General features: G+C 37.5%; 1 protein-coding gene across 1 annotated transcript; it reads left to right on the plus strand.

Moving 5' to 3' along the window:
* Nucleotides 1-11297: 11297 nt before the first annotated feature.
* ENAM (enamelin) lies at nt 11298-25752 on the plus strand. Its single transcript, XM_057729218.1, has 9 exons — nt 11298-11515; nt 11989-12066; nt 14295-14363; nt 14486-14530; nt 15361-15402; nt 16164-16439; nt 17465-17527; nt 18984-19034; nt 22700-25752. The coding sequence occupies exons 2-9, from the start codon at nt 12013-12015 to the stop codon at nt 25544-25546; spliced, it is 3447 nt and encodes a 1148-aa protein (XP_057585201.1). The 5' UTR covers nt 11298-11515; nt 11989-12012; the 3' UTR covers nt 25547-25752.
* The last annotated feature ends 753 nt before the right edge of the window (nt 25753-26505 follow it).

Genomic DNA, 26505 nt, shown 5'->3' on the forward strand with positions numbered 1-26505 from the left:
TCACACCTTTTGCTGATGTCTTCAGCTTTCTCCCTGTACTTTCATCTTTCGCAGGGATCAGCACCTTTCTGCCCAAAGACCCCCACATAACCATCAGTTTGATAATGACTTAAAGATAAGCTTTGTGAGCACAGCGAAGGAAATGACTGTGGGTATTCCAGAGTGGATGGGGATTTACATTCTAATTTATTCACAACCTAGAAATGTGGGGGTGTTATTTAAAGATGTGTTTAGAAAAACTGACATAAAACGGTCAACCCTGGAGTTATGTGTCTAGCACGTCGGACATCATTTCAATATGACTGTCTAGGGCTAATGCTACAACCATGAAGCAGGGAAGGCTAAGTCCCAGATGACAGAAGCTACAGCATTACTACAGGTCACAACCGTGAGAAAAATGAAAGACAGAAAGTCAGAAATCCTGAGGCTGTCCCTCTGTCCTGGATCCTGAGGCTTCCTTTATATCCATCCCACACCCAAACATGCCAAGTCAGCTACTTTCAAGCCAAGTTTATGAAATGTGTGGGTGTTGAGAAGAAAATGTGTCTCATTTTTTGCAGTGTTAGAAATGTTAGCTCCAAGCACATACTTTCGTGAAAGATCCCATGCTGGTGCAGAGGGTGGTTACCTATTCCAGCCTCCTAGGAAGCACATGTGTCCAACAAAGATCCGAGTGAACACCAGGCACTAAGCACTGTTTTAGGCATTGAAAAAATAGCAGTAAAACCAAACCTGTGATGCCCTGTCAAGTAATGATAAGCCCTGTGAAGAAAAGTAAAACAGGGTGCGAGAAGAAAGAGGAAGAAGATTCTACAGGGTGGTCAGGGAGAGCTCCCTGAGGAGGTGACATTTGAATATGATTTAAAATCTGAAAGGTGCTTAGAGAACAACTCGTTAAACACACACATTAAAATTTTAAACAATAAAACACTGAATGCCAAAAAAGTTAAATAACTTGCTCAAGATTACACAGAGAAGAATGTGGGACCCACGACTGGAAGCCAGACTGACCACGGTATTCCCAGCCTGGTATCCTGTGCTACCTTCTACCACATTCTAGAGCACCTTCTGAGCCTTGGTGTTACACAGGTGGAAGGAAACTCAGGAATAAACACTGACTCCACGCCTGGATTTCATTTGACAGCAGTATAGCACAGTCGTTTAAATACCAATTCTGCCCTTCCTGGTTTGTGACCGCATTCCTTCATCATTCTGTGCCTCAACTTCCTTAGATGAAGAACAAAACATGCAAGGTTAAGAAAGGTAATAAAATTCAACACGCTAAGAACTTACAATAGTGACTTGCATATTAAGAGTTCCATAAATATTAGTAATTACTGTGCTTTTTAGAACTACTGATATATATAATATCGCCTATCATTGCAATTGTAATGAATTAATTATTGTGTAACATTTGTTTACAATCTGCCTCCCCTGCTAGCCCATAAGCCCCATGACAGCAGGGGTATTTGTCTTGTTTATCTCAGTGTCTCCAGATGCTAGAATAGTACCTGACTCAGAATATGTGCTTGATAAATATTTACTGAAAGACAATGAATTAAAAATTCATAATTGCCATAGGTTTTGGAAAAGAAAGCTAGTGAGAATTTTGCCAGTAAAAACTGCTGTTGCACATTTTGACTTAATGAGTCTCTAATTTAGACTCACTATTTGTTGCCACGAGAGAGCTTTAAGTAAGCAATAGCCTAATTCATTTTGTATAAGCAGCTATGTCTACATGGTCCTCTACTTTATACTGCCCATAATTACTTCTCATAAGAGCCTAGTCCAGTTAAGCTTCTGCAATTGTACTTAATTCATTCAGCCAACACATTTTGAGCACCTACTAGACCCTGGTACTGTGCTAGCCACTAGAGACACAATGATACCAAGATGAGTGGGTAACTCAGATGCTGCGGTAAATGCTATTACTTAAATAAGGGCTCAAAGAACAGAGAAGCTGACTCTGCTAGAAGAGAAGGGAGAAGTTTCACAGAAGAGGGTATTTTTGAGCTGGCTCCAAAAAGATACAGAGTTTTTTAAGTGGAAGAAGTACAGAGGGAATTCTAGTCTCAGAAAACCACAAGTGCAGATGGACAAATATTTAGAAAGATCTGGAGAGTCTGGGGAGGAGAAATAATATGGCAAGAGTGTCATGATGTCAGGAAATATTCTTCAGTGTTGTATTAGGAAAAGCAAGAAGAAGCAGATGGTGACTTGTATGCCAAGCTAAGGAGTATACATTTTGTGCTGTAGCTCTCAGAGAAGGGTGATACAGGACCAGGACTGGTTTGTGTGAGATTAAGCCTGATAGCAGTAAAGTGGGTTGGAGAGTGCCTTTGAATGGGGAACAGTTGGAGGCATGAATCCAATTAGGACTTTCTCTATCCTCTGGCTCACTGCCTCTCCCATTATCATTATTTGATGTACTAAGTCTCAAACCTGAAATGTGGTATCAGCTACTAAGAATTGCCCAAAACAAAACATCATGTGGTGAAATAGACATTAAATTGAAAATCAGTGTCCCAGTGCTGACTCTAACCAGTACTAGAACCCTGAAAAATTCAATTAATCTCTCTAGACCATCATCCCCCCACCTTATTTGCACAATGAAGTGGTCGAATTCTCAGACTTTAATTCCATAAATATTTACTGAGTGCCTCCTATGTTCAAGGTTCTAGGGATTCAGTAATGGACAAAACAGATAGAATTCCCTGTCTTTATTTCAGAAGAAGAAGACAGACAACAAAATTTGTTAGGAAAATATACATTAATTGGTGATGAGTGAAATCGAGAAAAATAAAGTAGGAGAGGGGATTAGCGAGGGTGACAGGGCTACAGATTCACCTCCCTGAGAAGCTAAAATCTGAGTGAAGACCTAAAGGAGGCAAGGGAGTAAACCATGTAGACTCTGGGTAAAAGCATTCTAAGCAAAGGGCACAGCAAAGATCCTGAGGTAGAAGCATACCTGGCATGACCAAGAAAAGTAACAAGGCCAGTGTGGCCTGAGCGAAGGAAGGACACAAAATAGGAGGAGAAGGACACCAGAGAGGTGGGATCAGACACATAGGGCCTTGTGGCTATTTAAAGACTGTCTTTAACACAGGCTGAGATGAGGACCCACTAGAGGAAGTTCATGATCTGACTTACACATGTAATATATCACCCCGGCTGCTAATTTGAGAATAAATTGAAAAGGAGCAAGAAGCACAGGGACCACTAAGGTGGTAATATTGGGCCACAGTGGGTAGAAGAGGTGCAAAATGGTCCGATTCTGGATCTATTCTGTAGATGGGGCTGATAGGATTTTCCGAGGAATGGGAGAAGAGTCAAGGATGACCCCACGGTTTTAGGTCTGTGAAACTAGGACAGGGACACATCCCTTTAGATAATCCTAAGGTCTCTTCTGCCTCTGAGAGTCTATGATTGGGAGAAACTTTTTCTCTTTCTCCGCAGTGGAATCTTCCACTCTTTCAGGAACTAGTTCTTAAAAAACTGAACATATATGATATCTCTTTTACATTATTTTCTCTCTTCAGGAAGCTTTTCCAATAAAGGAAAATCTATGAAAATCTATTTCATTGTTTAAAAAAAAAAAGAAAGAAAAATATCCATTTGTTTAAAAACCCCGTCTTTTCCAGTTACTTATCTTTTGAACACTAAATTATGCTGGGTTCCTACATTTCTTATATAGAATGCAAATACTGAATTGCTGGTGAACCCAGAATGATCTTGTCATCAAAGGAAAGCAGAAAAAACAAGATGGACCCCAGGCCAGAAACAGAGGGAGATTGCCTGAGGACAACACTGACCTACTGACGCTGATGGCTGCAGTTAAATGGCACCCATTGTGCTGGCGTGTGCCCAGCCCTATGATGATGATATTGCGGCAACTGGAAAAGCGAGGCAACAGACATCGGTGCAAACTCATGCTCTGTCTATATAGCCTCAGCTTATGGTTGTTACTTAATCACCCCAAGTTTCTGTTTCTGCCAGTATTAAATATCTACCACTCAGAGTTATGAGGAAAAGGTAACATATCTAAAGTACACAACCCTAACCCGACATCTCAGGCTAAACAAATGGTAGCACCTCAGAATCCAAGTTCACGTTGGTCTAATATCTCGTAGGTGGGTTTATGGGACCCACTCCCTGTGAACAGATGGGTGAATATCGGTGGTGGCAGGTGGGAAAGGGAACCCATACAACACAAAAACCATAAACAGGACTGCATCCCATGTATTTGGGCCTATTGAGGAAGAGGAGCTTGAAATGTGTGCATCATTTCAGTGTAGATGTGTCCATGTAGATGCTAGCATTTCTGAAAAAAGTGATTACATGATGTCTGGTAAGAAATGACGTGATAGACTCAACAAGCTTCAACTTACACAATCATCTAGTCTGCTCTAACTATTTATTTAAAAGTTGATTCATCTTGCCCAGTATGCACTACATCCAAATACCAAGACAAAGCCTCTTGTTTTCAAGAGAAGCAAGACCTTTTTTTTTTACTTTTCATGCAATTGGACTTTAAAAAATCATAATTCATGCTAGTATTTGGAATTGAAATTTCACAAAGCCATTTCATATAAGTTCACATCCCACTTCATTTGTACAGAGAAGTCCTTTGTAGAAACTTGGTCCTAGTATCCAGACACCACTGATAAAAACACGTATGCCGTATATGGCTACACTATTTAGACAGAAATAGTTAACTGCGGGCAGACCTGGGTTCAAATCCCCATTCTACCACTTAGCCTTCAGCAAGTTATTCAACTTCATTGAGACTTCATTTTTTCAACAGTAAAATAAATCCTCTAAAGCACTTAGCCCAGTGCCCTGCACACAGTAAATGAAGTTATTTATTGTTATATACTTCAAGGCGTTATTACTATAAAAGAATGATAGTCAGGGTTTATTGTCACTACTTTATTTTATTAATTAAATTTTTTATATCTGTCTCTTCTCAAAAACTATTTTAGACAGTTCACAGCAAGAAATAGTAAAATGGGGGGGGAATAAATTAAGAGTTTGGAATTAATATATACACACTATATATAAAATAGGTAAACAACAAGGACCTACTGTATAGTACAGGGAACTATACTCAATATCTTGTAATAACCTATAATGGAAAAGAATCTGAAAATATATATATGTGTGTGTGTATATATATGTAAAACTGAACCACTTTGCTGTACACTTGAAACTAACACAACAGTTGAAAATTAACTATGCTTCAATTAAAAAGTGCAAAAGAGGGGGGAAAACTCAAAAAAAAAAAAGGAAACAGTAATAAGGTTAGTAACATTAGAAAGTAGATACACGCAAAAAGGAAGTTCACAGGCTCAACATAGGGTCAGAGGTTGAGTCCGTTACTTACAATTGGTTAAGCCTGCTGTCTCTTCTCATCCCATGGTCCCTCCATCACAGCACTGGAATAACCACGGGCATTTTGGGAAGATGACATGTGGAGACATTTAGTTTGGGTTTAGTGTGATATATTTATGTGATCCACAGTAAACTTCTATATATAGTTAAAATATGGCTAGCCATCCTCATGAGGGAATGACTTCCAAGAATATCCCTACTTCCCACACCTAACACTCCATATCTACTCATTCTACATCTGACCTAAAGGCGTAGGACCAGAGAACATATTGTGGTACGAATATGTCTTGGAAGCTGGCACAGGGAACATGTTAGTAGAGGAGGAGAAATAGGGCTTCAAACATACAGATGCTATAACAGAAGTTGGGCAGTTAGTAAAAATATTGTTTTTCCAGATTTTATATTGTGTGTACTATTTGTCATCTCTTTAAAATCTGAAATTTGTTGCAATTTCTTTTCTTATATAAACAAATATTTTTCTTACCTAAATTTTGTGTTGTTTTTCTTAAAGGAAAAGCCCCCAAAATCATACTAGCTAAGGCCTCATATAACCTACATCCACTGTTAATTAAGCATCAAATTTAGCTTAGCAAGTAACCAGAGTGATGGGAAAACACAGAATGTTACATACTTTGTATTATCTCACAGCAGGAAATAAATCATATGATAGTTGTAAGAAAAGTGATTAGTATTCCTAAAATAAGATGTATAAGGGAAAGACACTGGTCTGGATACCCCACTAGCAATGTGACTCCAGAAAAATAAGTTATTAGATGTCAAGGACAGTAAGCTTTTTCCTGAAATAAAATTCTAGAAGAAATTTCCTCTGTAGAGTTTTATATAATGCATATTAAGTGATATAGTACAGCTTTCAACAATATTTTATGGAAAAGTCCTTCACTAGGCTTGAGATTCTGTGTGACTAGCCCTGCTCACCTCTTCTAGCCTCATCTCTCACCATGCTCAGCCATGGAATTCTTTTGCAGTCATTCTAGATTTTTCTAAGGTGTTAGAATTCACCTTACTCATTCTTCCTCCAGACTTCACCAATGCTATTCTCTGCCTTGAACATTTTTCTATGTTCTTCTGGCTACCTTCCACTCAGACATCAGGTTATAACTTATATCTCACTTCCTCTGGGCCACCCTCCATAAAATCCCTTCTACATGCTCTGAACCACTCCAGTCTTACTCCTTACTATACAGTATTACACCTGACATTGCAAGGTCTAGATCCCCTATTGGATAAATAGCTCCATGATGGCACAGACTCTGTCCGTGGTGTTCACCATCATAACACCACTCACTTGCACTGTTTCCAGCACATGCTGGGCACTTAATAAGAGCAGATTTCCTACATCTATCTCTCATTTGTGAGCTTTAGTACATGCACCTTAGTGAAAGTGATTCTTTAAAGGAGCTAAGCTAATCTAAAGGTATAGGCTACAGATCGTGTGACTCAAGTCACACCAGAGACAGAGTGGTTGAATAGCTCTATTCCTAAAACCACTTCTCTCGACCAGGCATTTCAGCAGAACTGAACTGCAAATATTTTAAGTTTCTCTTAGATTGGAAGTCCAGACTACTAGTATTCTACTCTGCTGATAAAAGATAATATCACAGGCTTTGTAAAACAAATAGGTAGATTCTTATAAAGGAAACTGAAAGGCAGTGAAATCTAAGGACATTCCCACTGTCCCAGGGTTGGTAAGTGATCAATCAATCTAGAAACTAGATATTCTGACTCCCTGTGATTTTTCCCCACATTTTACACCAAGATACCCATATAGGAACAATAGCAATCATTGTTAACAAAGAAAAGCTAAATAAGCTGTGTCTTAACATCACTACTTCAATTCAGGCCAAGACAGCATGGAGTAGAGGACAGAACAAGGACCCTGCAGTCAGATTGTCTGGCTTTAGCCATTTACTGGCTATGTAAGTAAACAAGCTACTTAATCTTTCTGTGTGTTGGTTTCCTTATAGTAACATGTATATAATAATAGAACCTATCTCATAGGGTTGTTGTGAGGAATAGTGAGAATTAAGCCATGAAAAGTGCTTAAAGTAGCACCCAATGCATATAATAAATGGTCAAGATATACAAGATATTATTTCCATGATGAGATGACATCACAACAAGCTTCCATGGAGTACAAGAAGTAGAAAAACACCTAAGCCATATGAAGCACTTACTATGAGTCAGGCATTATTCTAAGCGCAGGGCATACATTACTCAGTATTTCAAAACTCAAGGACTGTGTTCTTAACTATTGGGTTACATTTTCTTCTCAGACTGAAGAGACGAGATGGAGAACAAGCTAATCTTCTTAGATTCTGAGTCATTTTTAAGCTGATCTTCAGTACACATAAATACTACCTCTGAGGGTGGTCCAAATAAATAACCACCTGCCCCCTGTAACTCACTGACATCACAGAGTAACTTTAGTATTTGTAGATCAAAAGCTAGACTTAAACTGAATGAATCTGATAAACTTTATGACCCAGTTTTTTTTTCTATATTCTATTTATGTAGATGTTTGGTTGCTCCTTGGGAGGTTTTTTTGTTTGCTTTCTGTCTTTTTGTTCTTTTTTTTCATCAATAAGCACAAGGAGGTGAAACATCCTTAAAAATCTTTAGGAAATGTGCCGGTGGTCAGTAATGAAGCAGGTATTGAGCAAGCTCTGATCATAATCACAGGTTACATTTATATATGTACTTATGGCATTTATTTAAGCTATATATTAAGAACTTTAAATAAATTATAACATTTATTTATTATCATTATAATGTTATAACATTATAATAATGTTATTATTATAACATTAACATTTATTGTCATTAAATTACCAACAAACCAATGAAGGAAATATTATTATTATCCCCCACTTTACAAGCAAGGAAACTGAAGCTTAAAGACTTCAAGTCACTTGACTAAGATTTTAAAACAATTAAGTCATAGATATCAGAATTCAAACCCACTACTGAGTTCTGACTCAGAAAATTTCCTCTCCCAATGGCTTATGCAGGATGGGTGGGCAACCCAGCTGGGGATTTGCTTGAAGAGGCTGCTCGGGAAATGTCTGTGGAGTAAAACATTATCAACCATTTAAACTGTGAGAGATTAAACTACACGTCCTTTTCCCTTATGAAAGAAGGTTTCTCACACTTAGGGCCTGAAGATATGCTATATGAATAGCTCCAGAGAGAAATTAAGATTGTGGATGCTTGGATACTATTTGGCCACCAATAGTGGATTCCTAAGACACTACCTTATCTCAAGTGTCCCAAGCTTCATAATCCTGCAGTGTAGGAGAGTTCTACTGATAATAATCCACAGAACTTCAGCGTGACAGTTGTGCTTAGAAGATCTATTTGCTCTGAGAATGATGACTGCCTTTATTACTCTTAAGTCCTTAATTATGAAGTGTAATGTGGAAACCCAAAAGTACCTTAATGTATTGATCAGTCAGATACTGACCAGCATTCAGTGCCTGCTAGGTGCCAGGCACTTTGCATACATTATTTAAATTATTTCCTAGAAGGAACTCATTACCTCCACTTTACTGAACAGGAAATTAAACAGTTGGATAATCTGTGGAAGGTTTAAACTCAGATCTGGCAACTCCAAAGCCCAGCCTCTTTCCACCATAGAAATCAAAAGATTTTTCTGCTCCCAGTGGCTTAAAATCTAGGGCAATGAGAAGATCTTAAGAGAGTGGGGAGGTCACAGACCCTCTGAGGATATAGGTTCTCTTTCAGGGGAAAAAAAACTGCATCCACACACAAATTCTTACATACAATATCATGGGTTTACAGAGCCCGAATATGAAGGCTTGCTTTATGGACAAAAAAAGGAAACACAGAGAAAGAGAGAGAGAAAGAGAGAAAGAGAGAAATTCTAAAAATTTAAAAAGCCAAATCATAAACATACTCAAAAACAGTTGTAATTGTTTGGAGGGAAAAGTATTTATAAAATAAATATAATTGAAGTAAAGGAGGAAAAGTCACAAAGGACTGATTTCAAATTATTCTATGGAGTTAAGCTCTTTAGTGTTTTGTTTTTGTTTTTAATTAATTTATTAATTTATTTATTTTATTGGCTGTGTTGGGTCTTTTTTTGCTGTGCGCAGGCTTTCTTTTAGTTGCAGTGAGTGGGGGCTACTCTTCGTTGTGGTGCGCGGGCTCCTCATTGCCGTGGCTTCTTTTGTTGCAGAGCACGGGCTCTAGGCATGTGGGATTCAGTAGTTGCAGCACACAGCTCAATAGTTGTGGCTCACGGGCTCTAAAGCGCAGGCTCAATAGTTGTGGTGCACGGGCTTAGTTGCTTCACAGCATGTGGGATCTTCCTGGAGCAGGGATGGAACCTGTGTCCCCTGCATTGGCAGGTGGATTCTCAACCACCGTGCCACCTAGGAAGCCCCTTCTTTAGTGTTAAAGAAAAAAGATGCTTGTTTTTTTTCTCAATCCAATCCACCACTACTAAGAATTCACCTATTCAATAGCTTAGCCAGGTATTTTATTTTATTATATTTTATCTGTACTGGGTCTTAGTTGCAGCACGTGGGATCTTCGTTGCAGCATGTGGGATCTTTAGTTGCGGCATGTGAACTCTTAGTTGCGGCATGCATGCAGGATCTAGTTCCCCAACCAAGGATGGAACCTGGGTCCCCTGCATTGGGAGAGCAGAGTCTTACCCACTGGACCACCAGGGAAGTCCCTTACCTGGGTTTTTAAAACATGGGTTATTTCATGACCACTAACCAGGCTTATGGCAGAGGGAACAAGGGAGGTTTAATAGCAACTCCCAATAATCTATATGGCTAAGGCTGATATCACAACTCTAGCCTCTACGTGAAGGGTACAGGCAGAAACCAGGGTCATCCAGCATCACAATTCCCATTTCATCTTTGTGAATACACTGTATCCTAGGTGTATTACCACTTGCAAACCAATCTCACCATACACATACTATTGTAATTCCTATTCAGCTTCTATAAAGAAAGAAAAACAGCACCTTGTGAACTGATGTGCACAGTCACACAAAGTAGGAACCAGGTATCAAAATTTAAAATTTTTACTATGTAAAAGTCAACATTAAAATAAGCAAACATCATCACTACAAATGGAGCCATAGAGAACAGGAGAATCTAAGTTCAGCAAAGATAACAAAGCTTGCTCTTGTCAATGAAAAGTATAACTGTCCTATTTATTTATTTAGCAGTGAAATCTTTATTATGGAAAGTCAGATTTCTAAAAACAATCATAACATAATTCCTCCAGTGAATTTCTCAACTCAGATTTTCATGAAGTTGTATTATCACGAATAGCTAAGAGTTCATTTGTCATTTTGCCTTTCTCTTCTGCAACTCTGAAACTCCAGTAACTAACCTTTTTTTGACTTCACAAAGAGCACTATGTCCTGGCAACCTTATGTAATATGAATCAAACCAAGTCACTGAGCTGAATGTTGACATAACATTCCAGTTAATTTTAATTATATATTAAATATATACTAACTAAATATATTAAATTAAATACATATTTTGGCCTGCCTTTTGATGATGGTCAATGATTTATGACAATAGCATATGGTTAATATTCACCTTTGTTCCCTAAATATCTTTGCATAAACAGAGTTTCTGTACTTGAAAAGCCCCAAATTCATCAAGGAAAGCATCTTCTAAATCTTACTGCTGTAAGCTCATTTTCCTGGACTGTTATTATACATAATAAGAGACTTGATTTGACAGCTCCTATAATAACATATTATAAATTTTACATTGGATGTGTTTTTTACCTTAAACTCTTGTGATGGCAAAACCATTTTTCTCAAAGCTGATTGGTTGTGCAGGTCTACAACAGTACTTAAATGTGACCCAAGCTTTCTGACAAGGAGGAATCTTTTTATTTTAAGCTTTTTTGGTACAGAACATGACATCTTCATGAAGAATTTTTGTTTTATCATTAAGAAATAAATGTGTCTAGCTCCTTAGGATCTCCCTGGCTTTAGCAACTTGTAGTCATTTCCACTGTAGACCATTAAGAATATATTTCAAAGACAGGCTAGCAAAGTTCAAGTAAAAGTTATTTTTTACATATTGGAGCTTCTAACTGGCATTGGGTGAGTATTAAAGAATATCTACATAAATAATATAGTTCCAAATAATGAACTTAATTCACAGATGTTGGTTGACTTCCTGATTGCATTCTCTGATGTTGGTTGATAATCATTTTTTGTAGACTAATCTTCTGATAAAACTTTAAACTTTTTGGTTTAGTTAGTGTATTTATTTTTCTTATAAGCTTTCTTCCAAACTACTTCAATCTCATTTAACACTGGGCTTTTGTACATGTCCCCATTGAGCATTCAAATTTTGTCAACACTGCACTAAAAGTATCTCAAAATACAGTGCCTGGGTCATTTTCTCTCTGATTTAGCTTTCACCCTACCCTTAAAGCAACAGAAGATTAAGCTTGATTTTGAAGACTCTCTAATAAAGGTAGAGCTGAAGCTTTGCTATTAGTTCCTTCATTTATTTGTTTCATTTCTATATTTGAGTTTCTTCTCATGCAAAATTTATACTTTTCTTAAAGGCTTATGAAAATTTTGGTGAAAAAATGTTGCTGCTGCAGTGCAGGCATGAAGTCTCTTCTCCTAAGCTAGATAACTTGGTGAGTATTATCCTTTATTTTTCCTAATATAAACAGATCACATATTAAACTAAATATTTTCAGAAATACACTTGATTTGATGCTTCGTATATGCAAAAAACACTCCTTTTATCCCATTCTGGTCTTTCCTATAGGCTCATTTGGATAGAATTTCCTAATTCCTATTAAGACACATAGTCAGTGCCACACAGTTAGCAGATGTATGGCTAACAATACCTGGTAATACTAGAATATTGTTTTTAAAAGGTAACTAGGCAGCAAAAAAAAAAAAAGGAAACTTGAGAGGATAAAACGCTATTTAAATATGTCAGAGGAAACAAAGAGCATCTGAATTCACAGATGGAATGTTAGAACGAAGAAATTACAAAGTCATTGTATTCCATAGTGATTATTATAATTTTTAAAAAAATCTAAGCACAAACTTTAATCCAATCATGAATTTTTAGATATGGAAGGAATCTTAAAAGTCATCCAACATGTTAATTTTATAAACGAGAAAATGAGTGACATTTTATACTTGCAAAATAAAAGACCACATCTTCCTACATAAGTGTGTAGCATTATCAATTCTCAGTGACTGTTACTATAGAAATTAGATGGATGATTAAGCAAGATAGAAATTAAACATACAAAGGTTCCCCCAAAATCTCAGGTCATAATCTCAGAAAGTAGATTTAGGAAAGCATTCACCAATATTCTCCTTATTAATTTCCTTGTGTTGTAGCCTACACTAAGCACACTAGTTTCACTCATTTTTAATTCTCTACAATGTTATGATTCTGAAAATCTTTAATTGGTAGGAAAGGCATTTACATATTACTGCTTCCTTTGTTTAATTACACTCTTCCAATTTCTCTGTTATATAAAAGGTAATTGGGGGGACTCGAGGGGGGGGGTCGGGGAAGGGAGGGAGTACGGGGATGTGTGTATGGAAACAGATGATTGAACCTGGTGTACCCCCAAAAAAAAATAAAAAAAATAAAAAAATAAAAATAAAAAAAAAAGGTAATTGATTAAACCTACAGTTTAGGAAAATTATGAAGTGTCCTCTAATTACATTGCTTCTGTGGGAAGCAAGCAGAAGGGTGAGCATTGGCTCAATCACTACTAGATGTATTTCATGCCCAGAAAATAGAAGAATAAACAAAAGGAATGAGCAAATACTGGTGTCTATATCCTGGTTACTATTCTAGGAATTGTCTTCCATTGGATAAACCATGAAAATATATCATTCTGATTAAAACCTTTATTTTTGTCTACTGTATATGCAAGTGGAACAGTTTTCTTAAGGAGCTACCCAAGTAAATGCTTTAGGATAAACCTTGTTGAAAAATGTAAACACAAGTGTTAGCATGCGATGAATTGGGAGATTGGGATTACCATATATACATCACAAATAAGAAAAAATATCATATTATACACTTTTAAAAAAAGATGTAAAACAAGTGTTAATTATACAAGCTTTGCATAATTAACTAGAGTGGGATAAATAAAATCCATGAAAACAATCTCCATATATCAAACTTCATATGTAAGTCTACAGTTTCAGTCTTTTCCTCTATGTTTAATCAAAGTGTCTAACAAAGAGATAAATTTATAGTTTTGCCTATTTTTTCCCATCTCTCTTACCAGACCTTGAGAAGTGATTTGTAAAAAGATATAATAATAATAATAATAGAAACAATAGTGGAAAGAAGAAAAGCATAGATTCTAGAATATTCCAGTTTTTACTAGCCTTTTATAATGGAATGTGGTCTATAGCACCTTAGAAAGTAGCTCAAAGTACTGATTTTGGATTATACCATTATTGGAACTGAGATTATCCTGAACAGTGAATACAGCCAGACACTACTATGCCTTTCTAAACTAGCCTGGCAACTAGAAATTCAAAATCACCAACATTCATATTTTTCAAGATAAACTCCTAATTTCTAATTTCCACATCCCGTGCTATGGCCACCTTCTCAAGCATCAATGTTTTCTCTGTCTCTCTCTCTCTCTCTTATTTTTATCTTCCCTTTTTAACTGACCCCTTTGGCAGCTTAGAACAGTATCAGGTAATAGCTAATAATTTCTTAATGTACAATAAACATGGCAGGAAAGGCCTCTATCATTGTGTGTATCAGTACTCTCCTTGACAGATATGTAGGCTAGTGCCTAGATGAGTGCCAAGTGCTCCAGCATAATTATCTCACAATTCAAAAATAAAGTCCAGTTTTGTATTCTAGGTACCAAGTGGAAAAATGAAGATTCTCCTGGTATTTCTAAGTCTGCTTGGTTATTCCATTGCTATGCCAGTGAGTATTAAAAAAAATTTTAGAACCTTTCTTCATGTTCTATTGTTGCATAGCTTGGGGACAATTCTTGGGCTTATTTCAATTGATGTTCTGAATTTGTCACAAATCTCTCTCACTTCCAGATGCAAATGCCCCGAATGCCTGGATTTAGCAGTAAAAGTGAGGAGGTATGTATGTTCAGTCTCAGGAGAGACATTTTCCAGAGCCCTGTCCTGAGAGTTCATTTAAAAAGGAGAATATTAGGGAGTTCCCTGGTGGACTATTGGTTAGGATTCAGGGCTTTCAATGTCAGGTCCAGTTCAATTCCTGGCTGGGGAACTAGGATCCCTCAAGCTGTGAGGTGTTGTCAAAATATAAACAATAAAAAGGAGAATACTAGAAAACTTTCCGATATATAAAATTTCTTATGAAAGAGGTAGAGAGACTCCACCTCTCAAACTCCCAAATGAAGGCAAAGTAGTTATTTCCCCAGCGTTACCCCACCTATGTGCTTCAATATTCCTTTTCATGGTAAATGTGAATCTGTGTTAAAGAACAGTTAATGTTAGTTTCTTTAAGTTTTCAAGCTGACAAAGGTAGCCATTTGTACCAGGGGTTGTTAGAAGGTAGACACTTAAGTATATAAATATATTTTACACGATTCATACCCAGGGGCATTAGCCAAACTCAGAACACATGAGAAAGGAAAATCATCTTTTCATAGAATTATCACATTCTTAAATCCTGAAGGCCGAAAGAGTAGAGAAGAACAAACTTCAAAGTAGACAGGATTTTTATTCTCTATTACTCTATATTGATTTTTTTCAAAATAAAATCTGACAAAAATAAAGTGCCATATTAGTTTTTTAATTGCATACTTATTTTAAATTCATATGTAACTAGCAAAAGACGTTATGACTGTTGTACCTAAAAATCAGAAATTTAACTTATTTCTTGTGATTTCATTGAATAAAAAACTTTCACTTTGTGCCACATTAATGGATTACTTTGGTCACAGATGATGCGCTATGGTCACTTCAGCTTTATGAACTCCCCACATGTAAGTTCCACTTTATAGTATCTCTAATGATTTCTTTTTTATATACAGATAATTATAAGGTTTGTCTTAGCTAAGAAAGACACCAATCGTTATTCACGTTTTAATTTTAAATTTTTACTCTTTCTCTTTCTTTTGTGTTTTTTTTTCAACACTCTCACTTCCTTTGTCTTCTTTTTGCTCTTTCTCCTCTTTGTCCTGCCTGTAACAAGTCATAGAAATTTTGAACTTGATATCAACTCCTCTGTAACTTGTACTTCTTACTTGAGTCAGGGCTTCAGAGTTAGAAAGTTATAAGCCGAATTCTTTAACTGAAATTTCTCACCTAATTCTGCCTTTGTTTGGTCAGTTTTCTGAAAGACTGAAATTCATTTCTGTGAGAAAACATGTAAAGAAATGCTAGCTAGGGGAATGAGAAGGAGGGCCAAGAGGGAGGGAATATATGTGTACATATAGCTGATTCACTTCCTTGTACAGCAGAAACTAATACAACATTGTAAAGCAACTGTACTCCAATAAAAATAATAATAACAAAGTATAAGAGCCCTAGAAAAGAAAAGAAAAGAAAAGAAAAGAAAAGAAAAGAAAAGAAAAGAAAAGAAAAGAAAAGAAATGCTAGCTAAAGAGCTTGAAGCTTCCATTGTTGACAAGTTTCATAGGCTTTTTAAGATCTTGGGCTGAGTTTTAGAGACTGACAGAAGAGGGTGGGGAGAGCTGGAATCCCAGCCCTCATGTGCTTTTACTGTTATTTACTACCCTTGCAGATGGCACACCTGGGTCCCTTATATGGAAATGGTATGCCGTTCCCTCAGCTCTTCCCGCAGTACCAGATGCCCATGTGGCCTCAGCCACCACCCATCAAGAAGCGCCCACAGAAACCTTCAACTCCCTCAGCACCCAAACAACAGAGCAAGACTGATCCAGCCCCAGAGACCGAGAAACCCAATCAGCCTCAACCAAAAAACCCCCCACCAAACCAGCATTTAAAGCAGCCATCACCCACCCCAACTCAGCCCCAAGAGGAAACCGAGACACCTCAGGTGAGGCTTGCCCAGCAAAATTCCAAACCAGAGTCATAAATGGCCTCAGAGGGCTTAGGAGGGCCATGCCACCCCCACAAACACACTTCCTCCAATAGTCCTCAATACGGCTACTGCTACATACAAAATAGAGTCATTCGTTTTGACACTTTCTTCCAAGGTGATGCTGTTACCACCTATCCAAAACTGCCTGGCGAGTCTATCCTAGCCTTCATTTGATGAAAAAGTACCCAAATACTGTTGCGAAGCTCCTTTTAAAATACAGAGGCAACATGGTATAAACATGAGTATCAATAGAAATGTCAGGGAATAGAGATTTGAATTCTACCCTGGCCCTTATTGGCTGTATGATCTTGAGCAAATTACTCTGCCTTTCTAGACTCCAGGTTCGCCATGAGTAAATGAAATATTCTCTAAGTCCCTTCCAGATCTACACTTCAATGATCTAAAATATTGCTCTGAAAGTTAACACTGCTTCTAGGACTTCAGGAAGCCATAAGTGTAGTCCTGACTTAAAGCAAGAAGATATGCAGATGGTTTCTCAAGATCTCATCCAGTGTGGAGCTTCTAAAATATCGTCTTGAGTCAATTATCTTCATTATCAGGCCTATTATAGCTGTAGAGTATACAAAATTGAATGAAAAGACACTCCTGTATTTGAATCTTGGCTTCAACCATTTAACAGCTTTGAGATTTGGGGCAAGTGACTCAATTTCTCTGAACCTCAGAATCTTAAGTGAAATGAGAATAATAATAGCACATATCTTCTATGGTTAGGTGAGGATTAAATGAGCTTACCAATATAAAATTCTCAGCATGTAACCTAGACCATAAGTGCTCAAGAATACTAGTTGCTGCTGCTGTTGTTGTTGTGATTATTATTATCTCTGCCCTTAAAAAATTCAGTTTAATTCAAAGGAAAATGTAGACTTCCAAGTTTCAAATAACTGTCTTTAATAAGTTTGTTTCACTTTTCATGTACTCTTCTTATTTCCACATCACTCTGATTCTTTTATTCTCCCTAGGCATTCCCACCATTCGGCAATGGGCTATTTCCCTTTCACCAGCCACCATGGCATGTTCCACATGTGAGTTTTTTTTCCCTTAAACCAGAATTGAAAAATAATCTTAGCATGTTGTATCTCAATCTAATTTGAGCTCATACATTCTAAATGTAATTCCATATGCCAATCAGTAGAGAATATGAATCAAAATCACCACATCAGTAATCATGTAGGAAAAAAAGAATTTTTAATGGATTTTTTACTCAAATTGGTGATGTGAACACAGTCTAAATCATCCAACACTAATAACAACTTAGTTAATGAATTAATTTCAAAAGGTTATGCTCCTTCACTACTATTCCTCACCCAAGACATAAGAAAACACAAATATTATCCTCATTTAATGTAATGGGGAAGTTGGGGCAAAACAGAGTTTGAAAATCATGATTAGACGAAGATCTTTCCATAATGTCTTATTATTTCTAGCCAAAGGTATTTCATTATAAAGAATCTTGCAAAATAATAAGAATCCTTTAAAAGTTAAATCATTCAAATAAAACATAATATTGAAATTGCATGACAAGCCTTTAAAATATGAATCACAGAATAAATTATTTGAACTAAAGAAATATTAAAGGTCAGTTGCAGTTAAACTAACAAAAACAACAACAATAAATATCTGATGACTCTTCATTCAGCTATGGTATTGGTTTTTCTTGTCTACAACTCTGTAACCAAGAAGGCTTCTTATCACCAAGGAACAATTCATTTCAAGGAGTAAAAGTCCCTTATTTTCTTTTCCTTATAAGAGTGATATCCTTTTTACTGGCAATACTAAACTAAGAAAGTGAAGGCAGCACCAGATGAAGATTTAAAAAGCATTTGAACATGATTCTCTTGCTGAAATAACTACTAAATCTCATCTACATAGAACTTCTGTGGGAGACAAATTGCTTTACAAAACCATCCTACTATGTTTTTCTAAACCCTCCCATGAGCAGAAACTCAACCTCCAAGTTTGATTAAGAAAATAAACCTTGGTTTTGACTATAAAAATATTTTAGTAATAACCCAAGAAAGGTTATCAGTTTTTCACCTTAAATGTAAAGCAAATATTCTAAAAATAACATCATTATTTAATTTCCATTATTAGATATTCTAATATGGATATTTGGATGCTAATAGCACTCAAATCTCCGCGTGTGTGTGTGTGTGCGCGCGCGCGTGTGTGTGTGTGCGCGCGCGTGTGTGTGTGTGCATTGGTGATAGGGCAGGACAACTGCCCAGAGATGCAGCCACACATGGCATTTTGAGTAAGACAACCTAGGATCCAGCTGAAGCCTTTGTATTTACCAGAATTCACTGATAGTTATATCATAATTATTAATAGCTAGATTTTAAGAGCTAATGACTCTGAAGCTAAAAGCCAGCAACAGTGCCAACAGTAACTTGAACTATTTTAAAACATCTCAAGTTTTACAATCAAATGGCAGCATAGAAAGTGGTTTTCTCTGTGTTCATTGTGTTTTTCACCTTTCAGAGGGTACCACTAGGTTACGGACGTCCACCAGGCAGCAATGAAGAAGGTGGGGTAAGTACAAGCAAAGCTACATTCCTCATTAGGAATTACAATTCGAAAGTCTCTCCTTTTTTGATCTCTATCTAATAAGAAAGTTAAAATCCAACACAGGAACCTATAGCTCAAGCACCCATTTTTAAAAAGTGAAACAAACCAAGCAACTAACCTTAAATAAAATAAATGTGATATATCATTTCTCCTCTACATGTATTGAAATCGATCTCTCTCTCTCTTTCTTTCTCTCTCTCTCTCTATAAGAAGGCTAACCTACTAACCTTTGCTCAAGGTTGATGCTGGACTTTAAATAGGGATGGAGCAATCAGTCAACAGGAATGAAGTAAAATTATCTTAGAATGTTATCCCCAGAAAAGAAGTAATCATCTAATGATCTTTGTACAATGGTACAAATAAATTGAAGCTGAGAGAAAATAAATTACTACTCAGTTTTACCTACTGAGTTAGAGAATAAACTGGACCCAGAACTCAAGTCTTCTGACATCCTATTCAGTGGCTTTTTTACTACACCACACTAGGAGAGGGGCCAAATGCAGTGATACACTGTTTAGATATTCTAGCAAAGTGTCATCAAAAAAAGCTATTATAGTGACTGTGGCACAGCACCCCATTCCTGGAGTGTACTTCCTCTTTTTCCCTAAATATGTGATGCATCCTCAGTTAAAAGCAGAAACCTGATAGTTCTGGGGTGCAGGGGCGGAGGGGCAGGCAGTTAAAATAACGACATTGAAAATTCTTATGTCAGTAATGGCATAGGGTGTTTTCAGATATATCATTGTGAAATAATCCCAAATAATTACTCAGATAAATGTATGCAACCTAGAAATGGGCACTTCAATTTTTTTTTTAATTTTTATTGTGGTATAGCTGATTTACAATGTTGTGTTAATTTTAAGTGTACAGCAAAGTGAATCTGTTATACATATGCGTATATCCACTCTTCTTTAGGTTCTTCTCCCATATAGGTCATTACAGAGTACTGAGTAGAGTTCCCTGTTCTATACAGTGGGTCTTTATTAGCTATCTATTTTATATAGAGTAGTGTGTATACATCAATCCTAATCTTCCAATTTATCCTTCCCCCTCTTACCCCCTGGTAACCATAAGTTTGTTTTCTACATCTATGACTATATTTCTGTTTTGTAGATAAGTTCATTTGTACCTTTTTTTTCTAGATTCCACATATAAGCAATATCATATATTAGTCTTTCTCTGTCTGACTGACTTCATTCAGTGTGACAATCTCTAGGTCCATCTATGTTGTTGCAAATGGCATTATTTTGTTCTTTTTTATGGCTGGGTAATATTCCATTGTAGATATGTACCACATCTTTATCCACTCCTCTGTTGATGGACATTGCTTCCATGTCCTGGTTATTGTAAATATGGGCACTTAAAGTTTTTACAAACATTTCATGAGAGAGTGAAACAGGATGACCCAGGCAGTTAGCATAGGTATTAAGAAATCTGTATTCCACCTCTCGGGGACACTGCCTGATTTCCTGCTTTCTGTCCAAGACCCTCACCCATCTGTCTCTTCATCTCTCTCCACAAGTAGGGATAAAAATATTTTTTCTTTAGATTGTATTTTTTTAAAGAAAAAACAAATGACCTGAATGCCACATATGTGTCTAACAAACATACTAACTGACACAGCTCATGATGATTGTATCATTCATTAAACATTTATTAAGCACTTCCCACTGTGCTAGATACTGGGAAAAACAAAGATGAAAAGACTGTTTTCACTCAAAAACTTCACGTGGGAAAATCAAGTGGGAGAATCCCAGAAAAATAGGCAACCAAGATTCAGTGGGATAATTGTTAAAGCAGAAGCCTATACTGCTGTGGATACGTGAGAGTAGAGCCTAATTCTGCCCAAGGAAGCCAGGACAGAGAAGGGAGCATTTGAATTGAGTCCTGAAGATGAATCAAGTTCTCCAGGAAGGATAAATGTGTAGGTGAAGAGAAAGTTCGATCTGAAGAAGCCACATGCAAAGGCACTGAAACATAGAATAGAGTACCCAGAGAACTAGAAATAGCTGTGATTTTTCAATTATTATTTACTGTAGTAAGAACACTTAACATGAGGTCTACCCTCCCAACAAATTCTGAAGTATTTGTTGAAGTACAACAGTATTGTTGTATTGTATGTTCTACAGCAGATCTTACTCATCTTGCTTAACGGAACCCGTTAAGCCCATTGATTAATTACTCCCCATTTCTCCCCCCAACCAGCCCCTGGCAATCGCCATTCCACTCTGATTCTATGAATTTGACTGTTTTAGATACCTCATATAATGGAATCATGCAGCATTCATCTTTTTGTGACTTTTTTATTTCACTTACCATAATGTCCTCAAGGTTCATCTTTGCTGGTGCATATTGCAGAGTTTTCTTCTTTCTTAAGGCCATTGTGAATAGTGCTGCAAGTAGTGTGATTTACAACCACATAAAGTACAAGAGGGAGGAAATGAGGCTGAATATAATTGTTATGGGCTACATAATTATTTAAAATAATAATAATTATTATTATCATCATTATTATTATATAGTATATAATATACTATATAATATAATAACACATAGTATAACACTTGTCAGGCACTTACTAAGTATCAGGTACTGAGCTTTATATATGTTACCTAACTTGATCCTCATGATAACCTACGAGGGTAGATATTATTTTATTATCTCCATTTTACAAATGAATAAACTGAGTTTAGCCCAGAGTCATACTATTAGTACTGGTGGAATAGGGATTTTAATCCATATTTGTCTAGAGTCCCACTCTTTAGCACCATGTTTTGTATGTTATACTATGGGTTTAGAGTTTGTCCTATAAGGTAAGGGCAACTTTAATTAATATTTAAGAAGGAAAGTGACAGAACTTTCCCACATACCCACCCCCAACCTCCACTACTCTGATGGCAATGGAGAGGCAAGATTAAAGTAAAATTATATCCAGAGTAACCAGTAACAAAACTGTTGTTAAGAGTTCAGGGATATTGGGGATAAAAGAGGAGAGGACAGAGATGAAAGTTTAGATTTTATAGGATTTTGTCATTAATTGTCTGGGGGAAATAAAGGAGAGAGAGGAACTTGGAGAACCGGGTAGATAGTGGTGAATGCTGCTTAGATATAGAATACTGGAGAATGAGGTTTTGGGGAAAATGAGTTCAGTCTGGGTACATTCAATTGGAGATACTCATAAAATCTTTAGTGTAGCAGTCTTGCTGTCTCAACCTTAGGAGAGAGTCACGCACCAGCGTTATGGCTTTAGGAGTCATTGGCATGTATCCATATTGAAAGAACTGGACTGCAACAGATTGCTCAAAGCAGGTGTGTAAAATGAGAACACAAGAATAAGGTGGATAGAGGATGGAATCCTAAAAAACAAAACAAAAAATAAAAAAAAACCCTTAGATTTACGATCCAGCCCTAGGAAGAGAAAATTGAGAAGTAATGGTCAGAAAGTAAGAGTACCAGAAGGGACAAGGGTCATGAAAACCAAGGAGGAATCATTTTCAAGAAAGAAAGCATAGCCAATGGTGATTTAAAAATTATGTGGCTAATAAGATTTTTCTATCACTTTAAAAAATTCTAAGCAGCTGCATGGTGAGAAACAGAGTAATTATCAATTTCCATCTTCTTCCCTACAGAATCCTTACTTTGGATATTTTGGATATCATGGATTTGGGGGCCGTCTTCCTTATTATTCAGAAGAGATGTTTGAACAAGATTTTGAAAAACCAAAAGAAGAAGATCCTCCTAAAACAGAGAGTCCAGCCACTGATCCTTCAACTAATTCAACAATTCCTGAGACTAATTCTACCCAGCCAAATGCACCCAATCCCAGAGGAAGTCAGGGTGGAAATGATACCAGCCCAACAGGAAACAGTGTCCAGAGGTCTAACACTGTGAGCAATCCTACAGCTCAAAACAGCCCTGCAGTAAATGTTTCAGGCCAGGGAGTTCCAAGAAGTCAAATCCCATGGGGACCACATCAGACAAATATTCATGAAAATTATCCAAATCCTAACACCCGAAGTTTTCCTGCAGGAAGACAATGGCGTCCTACTGGCACCGCTATGGGGCACAGACGTAATGGGCCTTTTTACCGAAATCAACAAATTCAAAGGGGTCCTCGGTGGAACTCCTTTGCTTTGGAAGGCAAACAAGCAGTTCGTCCAGGATATCCAATATATCGCAGAGCTTATGCTTCCACTGCAAGAGACAATTCCCCAAATTACGCAGGAAATCCAGCAAATTTCAGAAGAAAGCCCGAGGAGCCAAATAAACAACCCGTGGGAACTAATGTTGCCCCTCTGGGTCCCAAACATGGTACTGTTGGCCACAATGAAAACATCCAAAATCCAAGAGAGAAGCCAGTAAGTCAAAAAGAAAGAACAGTCATTCCTACAAGGGATCCAAATGGTCCCTGGAGAAACTCTCAAGACTATGGAGTTAATAAATCCAACTACAAACTGCCTCACCCTGAGGGTAACATGCTAGTCCCAAATTTTAATTCTATTGATCAACGTGAAAACTCCTATTACCCAAAAGGAGATTCCAGAAGAGCTCCAAATTCTAATGCACAAACCCAAAGCCAGAATTTGCCCAAAGGGATTATTTTAGAGCCAAAAAGAATTCCATATGAATCAGAAGTTAATCAGCCAGAATTAAAGCACAGCACATATCAGCCTGTGTATCCCGAGGGATTCCCTTCCCCTGCAAGGGGACGTTTTCCTGCTGGAAAAAATACTTGGAACCAACAAGAAATCTCTCCACCTTTTAAGGAAGATCCTGGAAGGCAGGAAGAACACTTACCTCATCCTTCCCATGGCTCTGGAGGACGTGTTTACTACCCTTACTATAACCCCTACGATCCCAGGGAAAACTCACCATACCTTAGACGTAACACATGGGATGAAAGAGATGATTCTCCCAATACAATGAGGCAACCTGAAAATCCACACTATCCCATGAATACTCCAGACCCAAAAGAGACAGTCCCTTATAATGAAGAAGACCCAATTGATCCAAATGGAGATGAACCTTTCCCGGGACAAAGCAGATGGGGTGTGGCGGAGTCAAGCTTTAAAGGAGACCCAAGAGTTAGGCACTATGAAGGCGAGCAATATACCTCAAATCAACCAAAGGAACATCTTCCCTATTTCTTAGATAATCCACCAAAACCCAGAGAGGATTTTCCTTATGGTGAATTTTACCCCTGGAGCCCAGATGAGAATTTTCCATCATATAATACAGTTCCCACTGAACCACCGCCAGTGGACAGCAGGGGCTATTATGCTAATAATGCTGTTGGACAAGAAGAAAGTACTATGTTTCCTTCTTGGAACTCCTGGGACCACAGGATTCAAGCCCAAGGGCAGAAAGAAAGGCCATATTTTAACAGAAATTTCTGGGTTCAGCCAACAAATTTATACAAAGTCCCTGCTAGTTCACCATACCAGAAGGAGAACGAGCCTTATTCCAGTAACTCCCCAGCTGGGCTTCAGAAAAATCCAACATGGCATGGAGGTGAGAATTTGAATTATGGCATGCAAATCACTAGGTTAAATTCACCAGAGAGAGAACATTTGGCTTTCCCAGACTTAATTCCTCCAAGTTACCCAGCAGGTCAAAAAGAAGCACATATATTTCACCTAAGCCAGAGGAACCCTTGCTGTGCTGGTGGCTCCACAGGGCCCAAGGACAATCCACTTGCTCTACAAGACTACACTCCATCTTTTGGTCTTTCACCAGGGGAGAACCAAGACACCAGTCCTGTGTATACAGAAGACAGTCATACTAAGCATGCAAGACATACTGTCTCCCCGACGAGCATCCTATCTGACCAAAGAAACAGCTCAGAAAAAATACTGCCTGGAGAAAGTCAAAATCCAAGTTCTTTCAGAGATGATGTGTCCACTCTGAGGAGGAACACACCATGTTCTATAAAGAATCAATTGGGCCAAAGGGGAATTATGCCCTTTCCCGAAGCCAGTTCCCTTCAATCAAAGAATACACCTTGTCTCAAAAGTGATCTCAGAGGAGATGGAGATATTGTGGAACAAATATTTGAAGGCAACCAGCTCAATGAAGGAACTGTTGATCTTACTCCTGAGCAGCTTGTTATTGAAACACCTGATGAAGGTCTCAAGCCAGAAGGAATTCCAAGTGAAGTACAAGGAAATGAGGATGAAAGGCAGCAAAAAAGACCACCTAGCATCCTACAGTTACCATGTTTTGGCTCCAAATTAACAAAGTATCACACTTCCAGCACTGAAACTCCATCTAGCATTGGAAGGCAAGGCCCATTTGATGGGGATCCAATAACGCCTACTGAAATTCCTAACTCATTGGTTGAGTTAGCTACTGCGGCACAGTTTCAGAATATAAATGTAGACCCACTTAATGCAGATGAACACACTCCATTTGATTCTCTTCAAGTAGGGACCAGTCCGCAGGACCAGGTGCAAGACTGCTTACTACTTCAGGCCTAGGAATTATCTCAACCAAGAATTTTGGGGGGAAGGAAAATACCTGCTATTCTACAATGGTTTCCAGACATTTCCCCCCCAAGACTTGATTAAGTATCTCACCCTCTTGGCGATCCTTAAGTTTTCCCCCATTCCAGCAATAGGAGGTTGGGCCTCTGGAGGTTGCTATATCTGGTATTGTCACTAATTAGCACAGACTTAAAAAAGAAAAGAAGACAAAACAAACAGAAAGGCTATAACCACCACTGCCTTGAAATTTGGAAGCCACTTGTGTGGATTAGTTTCCCTTTGCTTGCTCATTCTTCCTTTTTCTCTCAAAGTTCCATACTTGCAAAATTGTCTGGTTTTGCAAGACAGAAAAGCAGATGAACTTTCCATGTTATGTATGGAGATCTATACATCAATATAACCTTAATGCACTGTACTTTTTTTTCTTGTATTGGTCTTTGTCAGTTTTTTTTTTTCCTGGTTAATATTCTCTTTTGGAATTTTTTCTTCCACTACCTCTTTCTTTACCTTTATCATTTCCTTTTTTATCTTCCTTCCTTCTTTTCTTTCTTTCAACCATTCTATGTTTAGCTTTCTATTTTTTCCTTCCCCATCTCTCCCTCCCTATCACTTTTTATATACTAAGCTATATTTAACCATCACTAGTCTTTACATCTATTTTCTCCATTATGTCTTCCTCTCTTCTCACCTCTCTGTTCTGTCTCCCAATGTATCACTTGTCAATCAATCCCTTTCTTCTCTGACTTCGTTCTTCCCTTCCATTTATCTTTTCCCCTGCTATACCATTTGCATATCTTGACTGCACATCTCACTCCCTCTTTGTATTTACTCTAAATTCTATGCTAATTTTTGGGGGGCCCAGCCTAACCATCATTGCAGAATATATTTTGGAAATAGTAGACACTAATACCTACTTTTATTTTTAATTTTCTTATGGCCTTTACCAGGTAGAC

This window comes from Hippopotamus amphibius, chromosome 3, assembly GCF_030028045.1.
Source record: "Hippopotamus amphibius kiboko isolate mHipAmp2 chromosome 3, mHipAmp2.hap2, whole genome shotgun sequence".
NCBI lineage: Eukaryota > Metazoa > Chordata > Mammalia > Artiodactyla > Hippopotamidae > Hippopotamus > Hippopotamus amphibius.